At 33.7% G+C, this 22,778-nt stretch overlaps 1 protein-coding gene across 1 annotated transcript in view; it reads right to left on the reverse strand.

The window, feature by feature from the left end:
- Positions 1-923: 923 nt before the first annotated feature.
- Fam241a (family with sequence similarity 241 member A) overlaps positions 924-22,778 on the reverse strand; it is a 34,150-nt gene continuing 12,295 nt past the window's right edge. The window contains exon 2 of the mRNA XM_076864825.2: positions 924-3,811. Coding sequence (XP_076720940.1) covers positions 3,566-3,811 — 246 coding nt within the window. The 3' untranslated portion in view covers positions 924-3,565. The remainder of the gene's footprint in view (positions 3,812-22,778) is intronic.

The following is a 22,778-nucleotide window of genomic DNA, read 5'->3' on the forward strand; positions in this document are numbered from 1 at the left end:
AGTGTAGGAGAAACAGGAGTTAAAGATGACAGGAACAATTCCTATCTGAACATGGATAAGAGGAATATGTCATTTGCTGAGAAAGGAATTACAGGCAGAAAGGATTTGGAAGGATGCTGAGCTCCTCTTTTTTGGATAGGCTTAATTTGAAATATCATGGGATAACCAAGGGCAAATATTGGGCAAGCAAATGAATGGATGAATTTTTTATTCTGTTCGGCACTCTGTTTTGAACTGGAGATGCAGCTCAGGAATTGTTAGTATGTAAATGGCAACTGAAACCATCGTAGGGGTGACATTGTCCTAGGTGATGTGTGGAGAGATGAGAGAACAGGCTGTTGATCTGACCCCTAGGAACACCAAAAATTAAGTGTTAGGCATAGAAATAAGAGTTATGAAAGGCCCCCATATCCACTAATAATTCTGAAGCCTTAATTTGTTTATTAGTTTATATTCTTCTTGGCTACTAGATGTACTAACAGGTATAAAAGTATTACTTGACTTTTCTTTTTCCTTTACCTTGTAAAGACATAAACCAATAATGACAGAATTTTAAGTAACCTGAAATAAACATTTATAAAATAATTTAAAATATAATCTACACACCAAATGTCCCTTGATTGCTCAATGTCTAGTTCTATTTTGAATTTATATCACAACAGACCTTTACTTATACTGTGGTTTGTGCTTCAATAGTTCTGTAACTTATCTTTTTCTGATTGCCTGGAGAGTCTTTCATGGGTTTCCAGCTCAGTGACAACCCAGATTTTTCTCTGATCAAAACAGGATTAATAGAAACATGTTTCAGAAGATAACTATGGCTCCTAATGCTCACATGGGAAAGATCAAGATACAGTTTTGGATGAAAATGGAAACATGGCCTCTAGGGATGACTAATCAGTGGTGTGTTGATGTATTTTTTAACAACTGACTTCTCAGAAAACAAAAACAAAAACAAACCTTGATTTATAGTGTTTGTCAATTTTTATGGTATAAATACTCCCACCACAGCCAATTTAAGCTAACAGCTTGATATCATTAAAGGCAGAAAAGAAAAAAATGTACACAATTTGTTCCCATAAGCTAGTGCAAGCTGGCTCCAGCACACACCTGGACTAAGAAAGATGTAACTGGTGAACAGATAAAAGAAAACACCTTACATAAGACAGAAAGATATGAAAGGACTGAATTCTACAAAATATCCAGCTTTTACTTTAAAGAAAATTGATTACTCATGTATATAGTCAGTTTATTTCTGGATTTTGACCTTTTCTTTGAATTGAGGGCTGACAGCATGGTGATGTATACATTAATAATCTAATGGCCTTAGCATTGTAACTTCTATTTCTTTATTCATAAGCAACAACAGTTTCTATAAATGGCTTATATTTGCCGTTGAAATGACTGAGAATAATTTTCAATCTACTTTTTTTATACCATGAACCAAAGAAATTTTACCAATTTCCTTTTAGGATATCAGTACAATCTACATTATAATATTTCACAAAGGAAAATATTTTATTTCCATCAAATAACTAGTTTTTTTCCCATATCAAACCAATAACATATATAGAAAGAAGAGCAGCAAAATAGTTCTTATTTCTTTATATAATTTAATAATACCCTATTAACACCAGTGTGCAGATGCACAGTATTGACAGTATACTAAATAATATTTAGTATATTAAAACTTCCTTTTAAAATATTTTCAACAGTAGGTACTGGTGGAACCATATTATTTATTATGTAGACAACGTATTTTTGTATTCCAAAGGGAAATTAAAATCCCTGGTAACATTAGAAAAAAATTACTTATTAATATTTTATGCAGATATACAAAATCTCCTAACTTCTATTGTACACAAATGAAAACACCTTTTCAAACAACTTGCACTTACACTGAGTTCATAAAGATTACTATAAAAATACTGCAGACCCAATAAAAACACAATGAAATATACAAAGTCTTCTGTTTTTTAAAAGTCAATTTTAAAAGGCCTGTATTTATACAAACAAATGTACAATACATTTTAGTGCCCCTGACTGGTGTTTTTGTTTAGTATTGTCTGATTTTAGAAATGTAAGTTCAATGTTTTTCATTATTTTCTGCTTCAGAATGGAAGACACTGAGAATTCACAGAATAATTTTAAAAACTGGATTGGGTAAAAACTTTATAAAGTAGAATATTAAACACTCTACACATAGTAGTTATTGACCTACCCAAGATAAAAATGCCTCAGAGTCCTATTTTCTTTTTTTAACTGGAATTCTTAGATAATTATGTTAACTACCTGTCCCTTGTTTAAATAGTCTTTGAGATGAAAGCATAAAGATTTTAGGTTCTCTAACAAAATCCAAAATATCATCATAGCCATTTCCACTTCCAAAATGTATTTTTAAAAAATGCTTATTTAAATATCAAACCCTGCAGTGCTGAATTAAGACACACTAAACACATAGCTAACCAATTACTGACTTGGTTTTAGCCTTAGAAGAATATTAGAATTGGCTGGTTATTTCCAAATTTAAGTATCTAATTTTATACTGTAATATGGTACTTTCTAATACAGACATCAAGGAAAAATGAGCTGATTTTTTTTTCTTAGAACAATATAGTAAAATATAGAACAATTTTCTGGGGGAGAAAATCCATGCCAAGCTAGGAAATACATTGTTTTAAATCTTAAAATAATTGTTATAAAAGAACTATAAAATTATAAATAATTGAAAAAAATGCACTTGAAAATGTCTGTCTAGGAAAAATATGCAACTTGTTATATACAAGAAAATATGCATTACCATAGGGTATAGCCAACTATAGGCCTGGTTTATGAAACATTTAAAAAAACTCACAAAAAGTAATTAGCACCAAAATTGTCTAAAACTTCAAATGATATACTGGAGAAATTCCAGGCCCAACTGTTGCATTATAAAAACTTATATTCAACCTGAGAACTTTCCCCAGGAACAATAAACATATTCTTTTCAGTCTTCAGAAAATATGCTAGCTTTATACATTTTCACCACAATATTCAGGTAGTGTATATACATATTATTTACCTTTGTTTGGGCCAAGCAGGGGCAATAGAAATAGGACTAATTCCCAAATAATATGGGATTATTTATTAGAGGTGGGGGTGGAACAATTTTCCAATTAAAATTTATGTTTAGCTTGTTTCCTCCTTTTTCCTCAAAGTATTTTATTGGAACTCTTTCTAATAACTATATTGCTTAATTTGAACTCAATATCCTGTTACTTTCCCTGATCATTGTTTGGTGGTGTTATTAAAATTTGGCATGGGGCTAGAGGTGTCTAAATGTGGGTACAGATCACAGTAGTGAAAAAAGAGTTTTGAATAAGCTAATTTCTACTCAAAATATATATTTAATTTTGTTATAATCAAGAGTTGAGTTTAGCTTTAAACAACATACTTATAGATTTAATTACAAAACAGCCAGCACACAACCTGAAACAGGGCAAACCTTTTTGGCCTTCAAATGTATAACTTCATTGATTACATACATGGCTAACCAATGTCCACTAACAATTCATTCGGCCAAGTTTTACTGCTGCACATAAATAATAACAAGGCAAAGGACAGCAACTAGTCCAAGGGCTTGTAGGCCAAGGAACCACAGCATGAGCCAAAAGAAAATGACTATTACTGGTTCCACAATTCGTTCTCCAAAATACATCCTTGTGAAGCCCATGTTGAGGAGGCTTTTGTTCAATTCACCAAAAAGTGTTCCCATCTTTTTGTAGTCATCTCCAACAGAATCACCAGTGTGGTTTTGTGATTCTTCAATATCCTTAAAAAAAAAAAAAAAGAAAGAAAGAAAAAACAAAACATGAACATAAAATGGGAACTATGTAAAGGACTTCAAGAATAACAACTATTTTATAGTTCTTCACATCTCAAAACAGTAGGTATACATCTGATAATCATTCTATAAATCACATTAATTTAATACAGTGATATGTTCTTTTTAACTGACACATAGAATACTATGTCTGTACCCACCTTTAAAGAATATAAAAGATACTAATTCATTGATTTCTATGGAATAAACACAAACTGAACCTGCAACTACCACAACACTGACTTACAAAACTAAGGAAACAGATGATTCATTTCCATTCATTTTTTAGTTTCCTGGAACTGCACAAAGATGATTGCTTAAATGAAGAACCACGTTTGTATCTCTTGTCAGTGACCATGCTTTCAGAGCAACCCTTTCAGCCACTCCCTGTTTTATAAGGGAGGGCTTCTGATTACTTTGTCCTGTTAAGCTTCTTTTTAGTTCATTCCTTTGACATCAAGATTTTAATGAACTGAGACTCAGCTGACTGGAGCATATTTTGTTGTTACTATTAAGCAATCCTCGGCCATTATTGTTGTGATCTTTCAGGCTCAGTCTCAGATAGGCAGACTTTGGGGTAAGCCCTTGCATAGTTTCCTCTCCAAATGCTACAAAGGTCCTAAATGCCTTTTATTAATCTCATTGGGAGAAACAACTAAGGCCAAAAGTCAGTGCTCCAGAAAACGTTCAGGTATACTCAATTATACGTACAAAAATACTATTCCTAGTATTTCCCAACTTTATTATGCTTAAGGCCATCATTTCAGTTATTAAGCACTGTCTCAGCTTCAAATCTACTTATATGGTTTGCACATTGTCTCCTCAAAGCTTCGTGTTTGAGAACATGGTCTTCAGTTTTAAGTTGGGGCCCAGTGGGAGGTCATTATGTCAACAAGGGGCATGCCCTCAAAAGGGATTAAGGTATTTCTTCTTCTTCCAGAATGTGCTCCAGTGAAGCAATCCACCTTGAGATGATGTAGTCAAGGGGGAGCCAACATCAGAGCCTGCACCATGTCATGTAGCATCCAGAATTGTGGGCAAATTTCTTTAAAAACTTACTCTGTCTTAGGCATTTTCTTATAGTAATGAAAACTGATTAATATACCCACTCTTTGGAATTTTGCAAAAATTTCTGGTTCCCTGTTAGTCTCCACCAATACAGGAACTAAAGCAACATTGCATAGATAATGAAAGAAAAAAGGATTTGCTCTTTTGTTGGCTTTGGATGGATTTCTTAATCCTGTTAGTCTCTCTCTAGTGACAGTTCTTCACTCTGGCAGTGATAAATCCTTCCAGTAGCAGTAACTGATTGCAATTTGGAAGTCTCTCAGTACTTCTAGAATCTGTATCAATGTGCATTCTTTAGATACCAGTTCCAACTCATGGTTATCCCTTCCTCAGATATTTGGTTCCCACGTCTATGCTGTTCCTTTTCTGAAAGCATAGACACTGTTACCTAGTAAGCAATGACCCGTTTTCAGAAGTTTGTGTTTCAGTTGCATGGAGGTGTTTCCTCAATCTCCTCAGTTTTAGAAATTTTATCTCTTTTCTTCACTGCCCCAGTCCTAGGAGTGGTGGCTGCTTCTAGCTGCTGTTGCTGTCTCTATGACATCTTGGTGCAGTGGTTTTTAAACTTCAGCATTCATTAGAGTCCCTGGGATTTCTTGTTAAAGCACAGATTGCTGGGCACATTACCAAGGTTTCTAATTCAGTAAGTCAGTGGGGTGAGGCTTGGAGTCTAAAAATTTGCCCTTCAAAGAAATTTCCAGGTGATGTTTATGATGCTGGTATGGTGACCATCCTTTGAAAATCACTACCTTAGTGTTTTATTTCTGGCTTTTCTTTTCTTGAATACCTATTTAAAAATTATTTATTATCTTTGTTAAAATAATGGCATGCTTTTAATCTCCTCATTAGACTGTAGTGCAATCATAAAAGAAAAACCATGTCATGTAGCTGATGTAATTATAACATTAAGGCTAAGTTCTTTAGGAGGCATGATTCAAATAATTATTGAACCCTGCTCATATTATTCACAGTAGATGTAAGATGGAGAATTACTCATATTTAAAAAAACCTGTAGATACAGGGTTTCACATAAAAACAAGGAAGGTTTCACATAAATATGCTGTGCAGGCCGAAGGAAAGTAAAGCTAATTATTAAAACAAGTGGGTGTCTTAGGTATTTCCTTAGGTAATGAAAAACTGACTAATATATCTTCCCTTCGGAATTCTGCAAAATTTTCTGGTTCCCTATTAGCTCTGCCAACAGAGGAACCAAAGCAACACTGCATAGCTGGAAAAGGAAGAAGGGATTTCTTGCAACAACTCTGGCTGTTGCAGCCTGCTTCTTCTTCTTTTTTTAATTATTAAACTTCTAGCATACACGAAATTAGAGAAAATAGCACAATGAATTCCTATATACCTATCAACCAGATTTAATAACTCCTAAAATTCTGCCACCTTACTGTAGCATTTCTTAACTTGGACAAGGAGCTGCCACAAAGTGCTAATAAATTTGAGGAAGTCGTAAGGCGTTCTTCACACCTGAATCAAACTTACATTCCTTTATCTGGATCATTTTAGTCTTCTACCCATAAATAACTAAAAAAATATATATTTTTCATTTTAAATAGGAGGGCTTGCTGAACACATGCCTGAAATCCCAGCTGCTCAGAAGGCTGAGGCAGAAGTTCAAAGCCAGCTTCAGCAACTTACCATGGCCTTGTCTCAAAAAAAAAAAAAAGAAGGGCTGGGGATGTGGCTCAGTGGTTAAGCACCCTGGGTTTAATCCCTGGCGCGCACACACACACACACGAAAGGTCTTTACAATGTCTTATTTTCTATTCTGTATTACAGTTTAAAAATACATCTTTAAGGGAAGAGAGAATGGAAAGTTTTTTTGTTAGAAATAGTCTGACAAAGTGATTTTCAATATGACTTAAGAAGTGGACTTTTTCCACATACTAGTAAGTTTTTTAAAATGTAAAATACCTCAGGGGATTGATTTTAATTTTCATCAGAAAGGGTTTGTGAAAAACAATGTGCTATAAAATTATCCAGGGAGTTTAAAGCCAGGTTTCGAAACTTAATTTAGCTGAGTGATCTTCTGATTTCCTATGTCTCGGTTTTCTAATCCATAAAATGGATTTATATGATTCTTTTTTGATTCTTATAATTTTCTTTAAAGTTATAATTTATATGTTCATCTCTCCTTTTTTAAAATTTTTTAGTTTTATTTTTTAGTTGTTGATAGACCTTTATTTATATGTGGTGCCGAGAATCAAACCCAGTGCCTCACACATGCCAGGCAAGTGCGCTACCGCTGAGCCATAGCCCCAGCCCTCCATCTCTCCTTTTTTAAAAACTTGATTTATACATTATTTTTTACTTTTTCCATTAAGCTATGATTGGGCTAATTTTTGTTTCTCATCATCCTGTACTTTTATGTGCTTCATGATAATACACTACAGCAAGACAATTTGTTCTAACTTATATTAAGCCTTTCTTTTCTTTAGGGTAGAAGCTTAAGTCTTTAGTTTATAATTCTTCTAATCCCTCATCTATCTCTACTCCTCAAGTATTTAGCATTATTGATATTATTTCTGGCTTCTTTTTATTCACTTTTTAATTAAAGTTATTTTTTATAACTCTTGATTTTTTATAATCTATATGCACATTGTACTTTGGTTTTTTTTTTTTTTTTTTTTTTTTTTTTTGTTACTGAAGCTCTTTAAGACTTTTTTTTCAGTAGTTTTGTGGTTTTAGTACAAAGAAAGTACCCTAACGTGATATGACAGGTATTCTCTGAAGATTTATTTTAAACTCTTTGTAAAATGAATTAAATGTTCAAATCCTCGTGCATTTTTCAGGGGAGGAAGTAGGTGTTACAACACTTTAATCAAAGTAGGGGATGAGTTAACCGCTAGAGGCCAGGTGAGGAAACAGCTCTTCTCAAAACACTTGATGGTGCACCTTAGATAGAGCATTAATCAGAGTTTTAATCTCCAGGATATTTAAAGAACTCAAAAAACTTAACACCAAAAACAAACAAACAAATAACCCAATTAATAAATGGGCAAAGGAACTGAACAGACATTTCACAGAATATGATCAGCTAACAAATTTATGACAAATGTTCAACATCTCTAGCAATTAGAGAAATGCAAATTAAAACTACACGGAGATTTCATCTCAGTCCAGTCAGAATGGAAATTATCAAGAATAAATGTTGCCAAGGGTGTGGGGAAAAGGGTAAACTCACATTTCTGGTGGGGACTGCAAATTGGTACAAGCACTCTGGAAGTAGTACGGAGATTACTTAGAAAACTTGGAATCGAACCTCCATTTGACCCAGTTATTCCACTCCTTGTTCTATACCCAAATTACTTAAAATCAGCATTCTATAGTAATGCAGCCACACCAATGTTTACAGCAGCTCAATTTACAATAGTCAAGCTATGGAACCAACCTAGGTGCCCTTCAACAGATGAATGGATAAAGGAAGTGTAACACACACACACACACACACACACACACACACTGGAATATTACTTAGCCATAAAGAAGAATGAAATTATAGCATTTGCTGGTAAATAAATGCAACTGGAGAATATCATGCTAAGTGAAATAAGTCAGTCCTCAAAAACCAAAGGCTGAAGGATTTTTCCCCCCTGATATATGGATGCTAACCCATAACACAGGAGGGTAGAGAGGGGAAGTACAGAACTTCATTAGATTAGACAAAGGAGAATGAAGGGAAAAGAGTGGTGACAGAAACAGGAAAGGTACTAGAATGAATCTGACTTAACTTTCCTATGTACACATATGAATATACCATGTGAATTTCCACACCATGTACAACCACAAGACAGTCCTAATTAAAATGTGTTTCATGCTTGTACAAAAATGTCAAAATATACTTAACTGTCATGTATAACTAAAAAGAACAAATAAAAAAAGAATATAAAAACACTTGATGGGATTAAGACTAGAAGTAGAAGACACAGTAAGTACAAATTTAGGCAAGCTCTGACTATTATATCTGCTTCTTCTATTATTACTATTATTATTATTATTATTATAAAGATCTTCAAGTGCACACAAATTTAGAGAAAAATAGTACAATGAACTCCTATATACCTATCAACCAGATTAAATAATTACTTAAATTTTATCATTTTACTGTAGCACTTCTTAATTTGGACAATCTAATGGAGAAGAGTAAAATTAGAATTTGGAAGAGTAAAATCAGAATGCCTAAAAATAATTCATCTTCACAAGTTCTGTAGAAACATCAAAAGATCCAGCAATAATTCTGAACAGGTGGTTTGATTTAAAGATGACACTAGAAAACATGGGAAAGAAAATGGGCAATATTCTTAAAACTGTGAGACTATAGTCAATCTCATTACTATTTTTTATTAATATTATTTTATTAGTATTTTTATACCAAACTCTCCCTTCAAACATCACAGTTTTATAGTGTACAAACAGTGTGTGCTGTTTGTTTAACAATAAATGTTTAACAATAGGCTTTGATGGGAGAGGGAGGAGGTTTTTAAAATTTGCCAGTTCTACAGTGTTTTCCAATTCATGTGTTAGGACTCCCATTGTGGCCAATTTCAAGTTACTAACGGGTAATTTACAAGGTTCCTGAAAAATTAACAATTGGTTCTTATAGTTTCTTAGCATCTAGTGCCAGCATTCCACTGTAGAAATGATAGTTAAGTTGAGATAAAGACCTGCATGGTGATGATCACTGAATTTGATCCTTCCTTCTTTCCATCAGTTGGTGTATTTTTACATTTTTTAAGACGTTTATAAAAATGACAAATTGGTATAGTTTGGTAGAATAAGTGAATACAAAGATACAGAAATCAGGAAAATTGTGTTAGGAAATTTTCACTTGAGTAGTGGATATAGTTAGACAGAATGAAATGCCTATAGTGACATAAAACTACTCCAACAAGTAACAACATTTTGCTTTTACTGGTCTGTCTCATGCAGATATCAAAAGAGAGTATAATACAGTAATTTTTAGAAGTTCCTATTTACAATGACATACTGCCTGGATGATGAATAAGAAAGAGGTGCTGTTTCAGTGGATTCCCTCCCTCTTTACAAGTTCCACATTCTGCTCATCACTATCTTTTTTTTTTTTTAATTAACCTTTTAAATATCCCTAAAATGTACAAATTATTCAATCTATTGCTATCATCCTGAAACAATCTACTACCATCTTTCCCCTTGACTATTTCAATAGTTCCTATCCCTGCCCTAGCACACATCCATTAGCTCCCTTATAATATGTAAACTGCACTGCAGCCAGAGTGATCCTGTCAAACTGCAAATCCAATTGTGAACCTCCAGCCTGCTTTTAAGATAAGGCTAAAAATCTTTAACATGATCTATGAGGTCTTGCTTAGTCTGGCTTTTATCTGACTCTATGGCCTCATTCTGTCATCAGTCTCTCTCTGTCTTTCTGTTTCAGTCTTACGTTCCTTCTTTGAGCTTTTTGGGTAGTTCATGCTGTTGCCTGCTATGGGGATTTGCACAAGCTGTTTTCTCTGCCTAAGACACTCTTTCCTTTCTTCTTCGCTTAATTAAGGAAAGTTTTCTTTCATTCTCAGTTTAAGCCTTGCCTCTATCTCATAGCAGCATATAACTCTCTTTCAATGAATTATCATTTAATGCAAATGTGTGTGATTATTTGATTAATGTTTTCTAATTGTATTACAAGCTCCATGGGGTGGGGCAATATCTATTTTTGCTGACTTCTGATTTCCTTTAATATCAGTAAAGTATTACGAATTTAGTGGTTTAAAGCTACCCGAATGTATTATTTTATAGTTCTGTTCATGTCAGCAGAATTTAGTTTCTTACTGTAGGCTCTAGGAAAGAACCTATCTATCTAACTTTTCCAACTGCTAGAGGCTACCTGTCTTCCTTGGCTCCTAGACAACTTCCTCCAAATTTAAAGCCAGCAATGCTGCATCTGACTCTTCTTTTGCAACTTACATTTCCCTGTGACTACAGCAGAGAAAGGTTTTCTGTTTTTAAGGACCCATGTAATTAGGTTTGGCTCATGTGGATAATTCAAGATACTTTCCCTATTTCAAGGTCCTTCAACTTAATCACACAAGTAAAAGACCTCTTGCCAAGTTAAGTTATCATATTTACAGGTTCAGAGGATTTGATTTTGGACATCTTTGGGAGACAATTATTCTGCCTACTGAAGTATTTAATTGTAAAATTATTTATTATTATTATTATTATTAATTACTGTCTCTAGTTTTGAATTTATTAATGTCAATAAAGGCAGGAGCCATGTTTTAATTATGTGTTATATATTTTAACATACGTACTTAGTACACTCTACACAGCCTAGTGTAGGATTATAATTATTATTTGCTGAATGGAAAACAGAAATATTCCATAAAAATAACTTTATTAATAAAGCCCAAACTTAAATGTAACATCAATATTCATTTTACTTTCCCATGAGCCAGTTGTAAATTTTTTCAAGTATTTATAAATTCTAGACTAAATTACAAGATATAAGAACAGAGACTAATAGAAACAGATGGAATTTTGGGTCCCTTAATCTTTTTCAGATGTTTGTAATTGAGTAATAGTAGCAGTGGTAGTATAATTAATGGTATAGTTGAAAAGCAAACACTGAGTGCCTACTATGTACCAGGTATAGCACTTTACATGCATTATCTTGTTTGATAATCCCAAGGCATTATTATTTCTATTTATAGATGAGAAAACTGTGAAGTTTCAAAGGAGTAAAAGGTGTGGACATTGACTTATACTAACTGAAGGATCTGTAATATGAATCCAGATATTCTTACTCTAGGACCACACCAAGAATTCCCATATTGTACTTCCTCCAGTATTATTATATTATTAATAGGTAATACCTATCTAATGCTGTTCAATTTTCAGATAAATTTTACGTATTTCATTTCTGAAAAAAGAAAAGCTATGGTAACATATTCTCTCTTTTTTCACATTTTGATTTCATACAGAATGAGTACATTTAATACAGCAAACTGAACACCCGTATCATTTTTGCTTTATATTTTTATTCACAGTTTAAAGTAAGTTTATCAAACAAAAAAATTGCTCCAATTTTTATTTTGCTCTTGTATAAAAATTTAAATAAGGTAAGCTATTTGTAGCAGATAAGTGCATTTTCATAGTGTAAGTAATTAGAAGAATTTATATTTGAATGTAAAAAAAAAGACTCCAAGAAAGGGGAGATGTGCTTGGCACAACTGCAATAACACACACACACACACACACACACACACACACTCACACATAACGTTTCAAACATAAAATAGTACCCTAGAGCTGAAATGCAGATGGAGCTTTCTTCTCCTGTTCCAACATTAATTACTTTGTGTCTCTGCCAAATTTTATTTTTTGTGAGACCCCAGTGAAGAACATTTGTCAATTGAATAGTTTCCTTCATGGTTATACAGAGTATTAACTATGACATGCACACTGAAAAGTATTCTCACAAAAAGAGTGATATTATTCTGTATGACCAATGTGATTCTGCAACCTGTACAATCAGAAAAATGAGAAATTATACCCCATTTGATTCAAATGCATGAATTGTCAAGATCATTGTACTGTCATGTGGAGCTAATAAAAAAAAGAGTGATATTATTATTTTTGTTGTTGTTGTTCACTATTGAAAATGACATAAAAATAAAAGGGTATTCTAACTGATTAGAAATCTTTCTTAATAGGCATTCAAAAATTAAAGATGACAAATTAAAGGTGAACTCTTAAGTAATCATGGGATTTTAGAGAAGAATTCTTAGAGACAATTAAATCAAAGTCTTGCTTGAGAAACATGAAATAAAGATTAAGTTACACAGCCCATTAACAAAAAACCACCTGCATTGGAAGCAGACAGGACAGAATGAAATCCTTCAGTTATCAGCTGTGTTACTCAGGGCATATATAAATAACCACTGATCCTCAGATTCCTCATTTATAAAAAGAGTATAATAATATCTGCCTCATAGAGTTACTGTGATAATAACATTAGAAAAGATATACCAGATACATGGGTGCTTATTGTGAATACTATTGTTACTATATTTTTGTAGAATTAATGTCTTGTGATTTTTATTTCTATTCTATTGTACCATCCTGACTGAAAAAATTAATGCCTTAGAGATACTTTTTCTTATGATAATTAAATTCAGTTGTATTTTTCTTCAAGTATTATGACAATTATATAGAAATTGAGGTTGTTTACTTTTTAATGCAACATCCTTACCATAGAACAATCTGTATACATTAATATGGTAGAACCTCTGTTTCTTCACTTATAGAAGGGCACAAGCTACTGCTTTTCCTGGGTGAATGACAATTTAAGATTCAATTTCAACTGCTTTCCTGTGAGCAAAATCACAACATTTTGTTGTATTACTATATGGTACCCCATATGCCATGTTGGGAATCAGCTACTTAAACTTGCCTACTATTTAGTCTACCTTCTTCTACTAATAATACCTTGATTTTCCTTTGGGGAAATAATTTTCTTACTCACTCTTGGTCCATGTGTTGGGTGAAGATGTTGTCATTTACCAGCTAACGGCCTGGACAACAAAAAAATTTTATTTTCCTGGACACATGGTTAGCTAAGGAGTGAGCATGTAACCCATGGTAGAACAGTGAAAACTACCCACAACTTTTCTGCAAACTACCCAAAACTTTTCTATTAGGTTCCCTTGAAAAAGAGACATTTTTTAAAAAAACATAATTAGTTAGCTAGTGAGATAGGACATTTTATTACCATGAAAGGAAAGCTTGTTAAAGCTTAACAAGCATGAAACCAATATAAAGTCAAGACAAGGAATGAATAGAGACAGAGTCTTGTTGATATCAATACTTAGATTCAATGAGCACATCTATTTCTGTTTTTTTTAATAACATGAGCCAATAACTTCCTATTTTGTAAGCTCTAGTAGGAGATGAATTTTTGTCACTTGAAACTAAGAATCTGACTATGAAAGATGATAAATAAAAATAATAAGCCACCATTAATCTAATGTTATGTATTGTTTTAAGTACTTTACATTCATTATGTCATTTAATCTTCAATTATTATAGTGAGTGCTTTTAGTTAATTTCAAAGCCTGTGTGCTTAACTGTAGTGTTCATGACTTCCTCATTAATTTGGTTATAGCAATAATGAATTTGAAGAATATATTAATATTAAACAATTAATGGGATTTAGGTGCCGCAGTCTGGCTGGGCACAAATCACGAGCCATTCACAGCTTTGTAGATTCAAACAGCAATTCTTTATTCCCGATCTCACACCGGCTGTCTACAAACACGTTCTGGGGAAATCCACGTTCTGTGCCCAAATCCACACCTCCACTGGGCTTCTGTCTCCCAAAAATACTGTCTGAATCCCGTGAGAACTCAAGAGGAACTCAGGCAGCAGGATACGCCCTATTCCCAGCAGGAATAACCTTCCTAAACCGGGAACGCCCTAAACCCGGATTGTCCTAAACCGGGAACGCCCTAAACCCGGATCCGCCCTGGTCCTAGAGCAAGGTCACCTTACATGCAATGTCACTGCAAAATGTCCTATTTCCACGAGTCCTTCCACTAAGCAACATGGGGTATGCCGGCAAGGAAATTGTCATACCTACTTGGCTAATGGCTCCCAGCATTTAGGCAACTGGACATTTTTAGATAGAACTTTGTAAATGTTGTTCCTAAAAACTACAAAAGAATACCTGGATGAATGGCCATTGTAAATTCAGACAACACAAAAGAATACTGAGTAAAAAATAGGTTTGATTTCTTCTTGTCCCTTCAGTTGGCTTTCCCTATACAACAATGCCAGCCTCAATAATGTGAGCCTAGGGAAGTCATGATAAGGAAGGTAAGTTTATTATAGTAAACATTACAGGATGCACACCAAGTAAAAGGGAAATAATTTGTGGATAGCATAGCAATTTGTGAACTGAGGCTTACTGAAGGAGTAAATGAACAGCTAGAAAATCTTCTTGCTATAACTTCTTTTAACTTGTTTATTCAACTACTCCCATTGACTATTTTTCAACTTCATTGTTTTCTACTTTATTGTAGTTTACTGACTTCTGTTTTTTCTAAATCTTTTTCTTTACTTTCCTCATTCATTTCTGATGAGAAGTCAGCTATTACTCTTATTGGGTTCCCTTACATGTGATGAGTTGTTTTTCTCTTACTGCTTTCAAGATTTTCTGTCTACCAACATAAGTGATATCTGGGTGTGGATATCCTCATGTTTTTCTTACTTGGATTTTATTGAATTACTTGGATGTATGAAACTTTTCATCAAATTTGAAAAGTTTCCAACTATTGTATCTTTTCTACACCTTTCTCCTTTTGATAGTCCCCTTATTCCATTATTTGTATGTTGATGTGCTTAGTAATGTCTCATGTTTCTCTAATGCTGTTTTATCTCAAAAAAATAAAAAAAGGAAAGGGAAAATGTCCTGCTATATTGACCAGGCTGGCCTTGAGTTCACGATTTTTCCTGCTGCAGCCTCCTAAATTGTTAGGATAATAGGCTTGAGTCATTGCACCTGGCTCTATTTCTCTGTTGTTAAGAATATGTACCTCTACTGACCTTATTTTCAAGGTTTGCTGATTTTATTTTCTTCTGCCAACTGAAATAATTCCACTTGAGTTACTTTTCAATTCTAAAATTTCCATTTGATTTAAAAAATCAAGTAGAATAATAGTAGGTTTTATTTAGTGCTTTTGGCTGGAATAATTCTGTAAAGTCTACTTCTCCTTCAGTGTGCAGCCTCTGATGGTCTCCCTTACATCTGTCTCCTATCCCTCTTATTTTCATCTTTTGTCTCATTTAACCAGTTAAGGAGTGAGAAGATATAGTTACCTCTGGCCATTTATTTGCTGGTTAAAGGATGTGTGTAGAATCTTTAGCTAGTTAGATTTTTATTCTTTTATCAGTGGATATATGGGTGGCTTGGAGACTGTTATCACATTTGAGGAATTTTACTCATTTACCCCACATTCATTCCCCACTGCTCCTGTGCTGCCTTAGACACACACACAGTTTTTCCGACGGCCAGAGATGACTGTGATATTACTTTAAACTGTTTTCCTAATACTTATTCCTTTGTCAGAGTGGCTTACTGTTCAATCTATGTCAGAGGTTGAATTTAAGCCCCTGTGCCATTGAGGCTTTTATTCTTTGTTGAGGGGTCTATACGTAGCATGCAGAAAGCTTTCAAGTTCACCCCACATCCTGCTATGGTTGCTCCTGAGTGGGTGCAGCCTAGCACATGAACCCTGCTTTCCCCAGTCTGCATTGCTCTAACTCAGGAAGGGTTTTCTTGGCTGACTCCACCTGGTTCTCTCTTTAAATTTCTTGCTGCTTTGTTGTTTTGATATATCCTGTAGTTATCAGAGTCCTTTTAACTGCTCTTCATAATGATCTGTATTGTTTGCAACAAAATTAGGCATGGAGTTCTCTAATCACATTTCCAAATGAAACCAGGAAGCTCTATGAGGTTTTTTGCCACTTTTACTTGTCCTTGCTCCTAGGCAGCTCCTGCACCATTTGCACTGGTTGAGGGCAGCAATGCACTTGCCCCATGATGACAACACTGCTGTAGTTTAGGCACTGGAGTTGTACGCCAGAGCAGCTGTTGCTCTTCTATGCCTGTTTTCTGGTGTGGAAACTCTGCTGTATGGTGAGTTATAGCAGAGAACTTTGGGATTCAGTGTTTCCAGATGCTGTGCCTAAAGTGGAGGCTGGTAGGGTAAATAGAGATGGTCCTTTTGGTCATGCCTACCTGGAACAGAGCTTCTGTAAATGGAGCTGGGAGGGAAGGAAGAGATGAGAAATACCAGTGGCCTACCTCTCTACTGCAGGGAAACTGCAGCCCTGGATGGGGGATTGGGAGGAGAGTAGATCCCATTTTCTTGGGGTGGACCTTCTGTAACACAGCACTGTGACGGCAAGTGGACTGTGACTTACATACCCAAATACTCCCTGTTCTTAGATTTACTAGTTTCTTGAATGCATGCTTCTCCATTTGCTCAATGCCCTTAGAATAATTCCAGAGATTTTAGAAGACTATTTTACTTAAAAGTTTTCACCACTTAATCATTGCTTTGCTAGGTTGAGATTCTGCTGAATTCCTTACTTCACTATTCTGGAAGTCTTACTTTGGTTATTTCTGGACATCAGTTACTTTTAATGTGAACTAAAGACATTTTTTCTAAGACTGAATCATAGGATGCTAGATGATTTATAGCTAGTTTTCTGGAATTAGTTTTGGAAATTTAAGGATTTTGAATACTTGTTATTCTTTATAGGTCCTGTAGCCCTCAAGCTCTGGGTATCAAAGTTTGACTTTTGAGGACCCATTAAATTAGATGTTCTTCTAATACTTTAAAAAGAGGCTTTAAATATTTAATTATGCTTAAAGTTTAAATGAATAAAAATCAATGGTTCCCCTTTTCTTCCTTCTTATAATTTCCACACTTATAATTTATAAGTAGGCAATCTGGCTTCTTTGTTCAGCAGAGTACCAAATACTTCAGGCTGTAATTAATTCATGGTTTTCATTAAGCCTAAGGAAAGTTAAGAGGAAATTCAAATCTCAGAAAAGTCCCATTTTCCCCTTATTTGTGGTCAGTACATTAAATATTATAACCAAATTTGTCTTTTGAAAACAATCAGCTTAATTAAAATACTTTCTATCAATATGTATGAATCTCCAGAAAAGTTCTTAAAAAATGCAGAACAATTAGAAGTAAATCAAAAGTGCTCTGTATTAAAAAGATCTCCTTTATACTCTCCACATTAAATCTTTGGCAGCCCAGAAAATAAAAATAAAAAATATGCATATTGACATACACAAGCACAAATAAAAATATTTAAGCTATCATTTGTATTCAGCATGACTTTTGCTTTAAAGAAACTTCTATTTTATAGAACCAATTAAATTCAATTTTCCTTATGGCAATAATGTATTAGATAAAGGACTACCTCCTTAAAAGTCAACCTTCATTACAATTAAGTATATTTTAACTCAAAATGTGATAAGTATTTAAGAGTTGCAAAATGCTTTGGCATTTTTGCTCAATTTGGCCAAAAACTAATCTAGGAGCGCTGGCAAAAGCATCAATGCTACGCTTTCAAATATTTAGTGAGATGATGTTTTGAAAAAATAATATGGATAAAACAGTGTATTTAACTGTTTTTGTATTGTTATAATAGGACAGCTGTCAGTACTGATATACCACAAACTGAACCTGTGGTTGTCAAAAACATCTTTACTTCAGCATTTAGCTCCTTGCAAAGACTCATTTCTTCCTTTCTATTCCTCTTCATCTCAAAAGTTGGCTCCTTGCAGATAGGCTTTGAAACAATAAAAAATGTTTAAATGAAGTATTTAATTATATTACATTACATTTATTAATCAAAAGCAATTAATATTTATTAAATATCTAGCATGTCCTGGGCAATGTTTTAAGTACATCGATCTTCTAAAAACATAAAAGAAACTAATTACAGTAGATCTGAGGACAGATTATGTAATTTAGTCAAGATCACCTCATAATTGGTGGAGGGAAAACATCCATTTTGGGCAATTTGTTCTAAAACCCATGTTTTAAAGCCCTATGCTATATGCTTCTTATAAATACAAACTAATCTTTTGATTATTCATATTTTGTTTTAATATATCCATTTTTGACAGCAGTTCAGTTATATTTGTCTTGTTTTGGTTTATTCAGCTAAAATAATTTTTAAAAATGGTCCTGTGGTTTGTACTTGGCTTGCCATACACAATAGCACCTGGTCTCAATTGTGATACTTAGATTTGAACAGGATTTAAAATTTTTCTTATTTTCTTAAAAATAAAAACCCAAATCAACTTCTAACCTTTAATCCCATCCTTGTCCCTCAGAAGCAAAGCAAATAGAAGTTTAAAAAAGACTAAGCACACAAAAAATTTCAGAGGTGGATTCCCTCCTTACCCCACTGCCCCCACCCAGTTTTCTAGTTATATCCAGTAAAGAGAGAAAATGTTATTTTATTTGGCTAGAAAATCACCACGTCCCCCAAATTTTCTGGCCTTTGTAGTAATGTGCTTAATAATGACTAAGAACAAAGAACTTCTAACATGAGCAGAATGCACTGCAAGACTGCCTTTATAGATAACATAGTTTTAAACTGAATGTAGTTATGAAGAGATAAAAAGGAGGAGGAAGAAGAATAAAAGAAGTAAATTGGGAGGCAGTCTCCAAGGACTTGAAGTCTCCTCCCAAAAAATAAATGAAGTTTTGTTACATTTAATCCCCTCCATCATCCCATTCAACTTCTCAAAAGAAAGGCTTTTTTGAGAAAGGCCTTGTTACCTTCTTTAAAAAGGGCAAGACTCTTCATATTTGTGAAACACCAATAAGACATAGTATTATATAGAAAGGGAATATATGAAAATATATACCACAGTGAATATTAACATCGTGTACATCCACAAACTGGGATCCAAATTAGATAAGATATATATTCCATGTTTGATAATCAAAATAGATTCTACTATCATGTATAACTATAAGAATAAAAACTTAAAAAGAGTCACACTGTATCCCATAAAAAGAAAATATATACTAAGAAAGAAGCTGTTATGAATTTTGAAAGCCTCTAGGTAAATTATTATTTAGCTCTTTTATCTTTTATTTTCTCCTTGCAATTTATATTCCATAGTCATCATTTCAACTATGAGTTTACAGCCCCATGTTCTTTCCCACTCCCTTTCGATAGCTTCCAATTTCCCTGCTTCTTTTTTTTAGGCTGCTATATATCACTGGTATAAATTGAGCTTAGATGCCTTGTTGTAAAATATTGTCTTATGTTCCCGATACTCGTTCTGATTGGAACTGGAGCACTTGCATATCAGGCAAGCCAGACTTCCTTTTAGGACAAAACCAAAAAAAGTGAAGATGCCATAAAAATCAGAGGTATTAGACTGAAGCACTAAATGAGGAATGGTCCCTAGATGCGTTGAATCTAATGCTGATGCTCTTGTTCTAGTTGTTAAACTGCTGTTAAATATCTTTTCTATGTTATATTTGAAGAGTTAAACATGTTCATATGTCTAATCAAAGTATACAAATATACATAATATGCTTATAAAATTGCTTCCTTTAAAATTAACTTCTCATCACTTCTTTAAAAATTTTTTTCCTCATCAATTTCTTACTAAGATCTGTAAGTGTAATTTTGTCTCAAAGCAAAGTTAAGGGCTGGGGATGTGGCTCAAGCGGTAGCGCGCTCGCCTGGCGTGCGTGCGGCCGGGGTTCGATCCTCAGCACCACATACAAAACAAAGATGTTGTGTCCGCCGATAAATAAAAAATAAATATTAAAAATTCTCTCTCTCTCTAAAAAAAAAAAAAGCAAAGTTAACAGTAGTAATGAATCTGACAATTTTTCAAATGTTATGAAAATGCCATTCATATAAGATGTTTGGGAGTTGTTTATTGTGTCCTGCATAAACAAAGCTTCTGTTTTGTATACTGGTCTTTCTGTTAAATTTAGTAACTTGGCTGATTTTTGTTGTTGTTGGCAGTTCTAAAATAACCACTGCTGTGCAATTCTTATTAAATGAAATATCTATTAAGTTTTCAATCATTTGGACTAAGTGAGGAAAAAGGTTTAATAGTTTTTCATTATTTGTAAAACTAAATGATCAGCAGGAATCTGGTCATGTAGATACAGAAAAATATGTGGGTTTATGACATTTCTTACAGAAGAAATTCTTTGAAAAATAGTATATCTTACATAAAGCCACATAATTTGGTAACAGAATCCATTAGTTTTAATTTCAGGTGAATGGTGATACAGTGAAAATGATTAAGTGTTCTGCTTACTATGACTAAGTCTATAATAGTTATATTTCAAAGTTATGATCCTCTACTCTCAGCAAGTTTTGCACCTGCATTTTATGCAAGCACGCTGTGCACTAATTGTGGCAAGCCTGCACAGATCTGACTGATTTGTCAGACTGATTGATGGCTGCTTACTTTCAGGAAACCACACTCTGGTTCTTGGTGTGTGTCACGTCCTCTCCAAGTACGACTTGTCTTTGATTACTAAAGTCTAAATTTGATAATTCATAATTCTTGATTCACAGAACATGCAGGTTTGCAAAAATAAATCCTTTAATTTAGTTCAACAACAAATAATAATTGATTACCTACCATAAGCAAGATAAGTCCTATGGGGTACACAAAAGAAAAAATCCATATTCACTGCCACTAAGCTGCTTAATATGAAAGATATGTACACAATCCCCATATTTAAACACTGCCGCACTATTCCTTTCTAATCAAATGGAACCATAATTTTACAAAAGATTCATAGTTTCCTTGTCTTTCTAAAGTTCAGGCAACTCTTCAGGATTCTAGACTTGTATGAAACTGCAGATTCAACATTTCCATGTGGATGTCTTTAGAAACCTCAAAAACAACATGCTCACTACTGAATTCAAATTATTTGCCCCAAATTTACTTTTCCTCCAGGATTCCCTGCTTCAATGAATGGCACCACCAGAAGTGCAACTGAATAACCTTTTAGTCATTCCAGATGTTTTCATCTGTCTCATTGTTTTTGCTCTATTTTTTCTAGTTCATTCCCTTTTGAGACTATGTGTGAGAAGTGAGGGGTTAATTTGCAGCTGATCTTATCTGTTTACTTTGTACTTTCTTTTGATGCAAATTTCATTTCTCTTCTAATGACTTTATTAATACTTACATAGTTTATATGCTGAAGATGCTCAAATTTTAAATCATACCCTGGTCAAGAGAAAATTACTGGTGAAATATTTTTAATGTCTTTAAAAAAATTAAAAATATTTTAATTTGATCCTTGTAGTTTAACTTTCCCCACCTTTCTTTGCTCATTAGCCATTTGCTAAATAAACTCATTCAACACATATATTCTAAACACTTGTTCCTCCAAAAGATGCTGTAAGTTGGGTGTTATAGACTCTAGGGGTCTAATAGCCTGTAGAAGACTTCCTCAGAATCAGCCAGACAACCTGGTACGATTTGAAAGCAGTAGTATTTGACAAGAAATCCTGATCCCATTCCAGGAAACTGTAAGACAGTCTTACAGTTTATTGGAAAATACCTTTTTCAGAACTGTCCTTCACTCTAAATAAGTTTCATTTTCTTTCTCATTCTCACTCCTTTACACCAATAACTCAAAAATCTCTAAATCCCTTAATACAAAGAAGTTGAACCAGCTATTAAAAAGAAAGCAAAGTATTTAAACAGATTCCTTATAAGGCATAGTTATATAATCCTCCTTAAGAAACGAACTTTTTGAAATTTGCTACTTCAGTAAGTCCATAATTTACTGTTTTCTTTGATCTTTCTGTGAAGCATTTTAATTTGTTTATAGTAGGAACAAATGAATAAAATAGTCATAAAATATAGAGAACTGAAAGCCAGGTGCAGTGGCTCATACCTTTAATCCCAGCGGTTCAGGAGCCTAAGACAGAAGGATAGCAGGTAAGCCTCAGCAACTAAATGAGGCCCTATGCAATTTATTAGTGAGACCCTGTTTCAAAATGAAAAATAAAAAGGGCTGGGATGGCTAAGTGCCCCGGGTTCAATCTCTTAATACTAAAACAAACAAACAAAAAAATACACACACACACACACACACAAAAAAAAAAAAAAAAAAAAAACAAAAACAAAACAAACAAACAAAAAAAAAAAACAAGAGGTACATATGGAATTTGGGGGGCAATAACGTTGTTCTAACCAAAATCTGTTTTTCAGGGCTATTGAGTTATATAACCTCATTGGAAAGAATGTAAAAATGAAATCAATCTTTGG

This window comes from Callospermophilus lateralis, chromosome 8 (genome assembly GCF_048772815.1).
Source record: "Callospermophilus lateralis isolate mCalLat2 chromosome 8, mCalLat2.hap1, whole genome shotgun sequence".
Lineage (NCBI taxonomy): Eukaryota > Metazoa > Chordata > Mammalia > Rodentia > Sciuridae > Callospermophilus > Callospermophilus lateralis.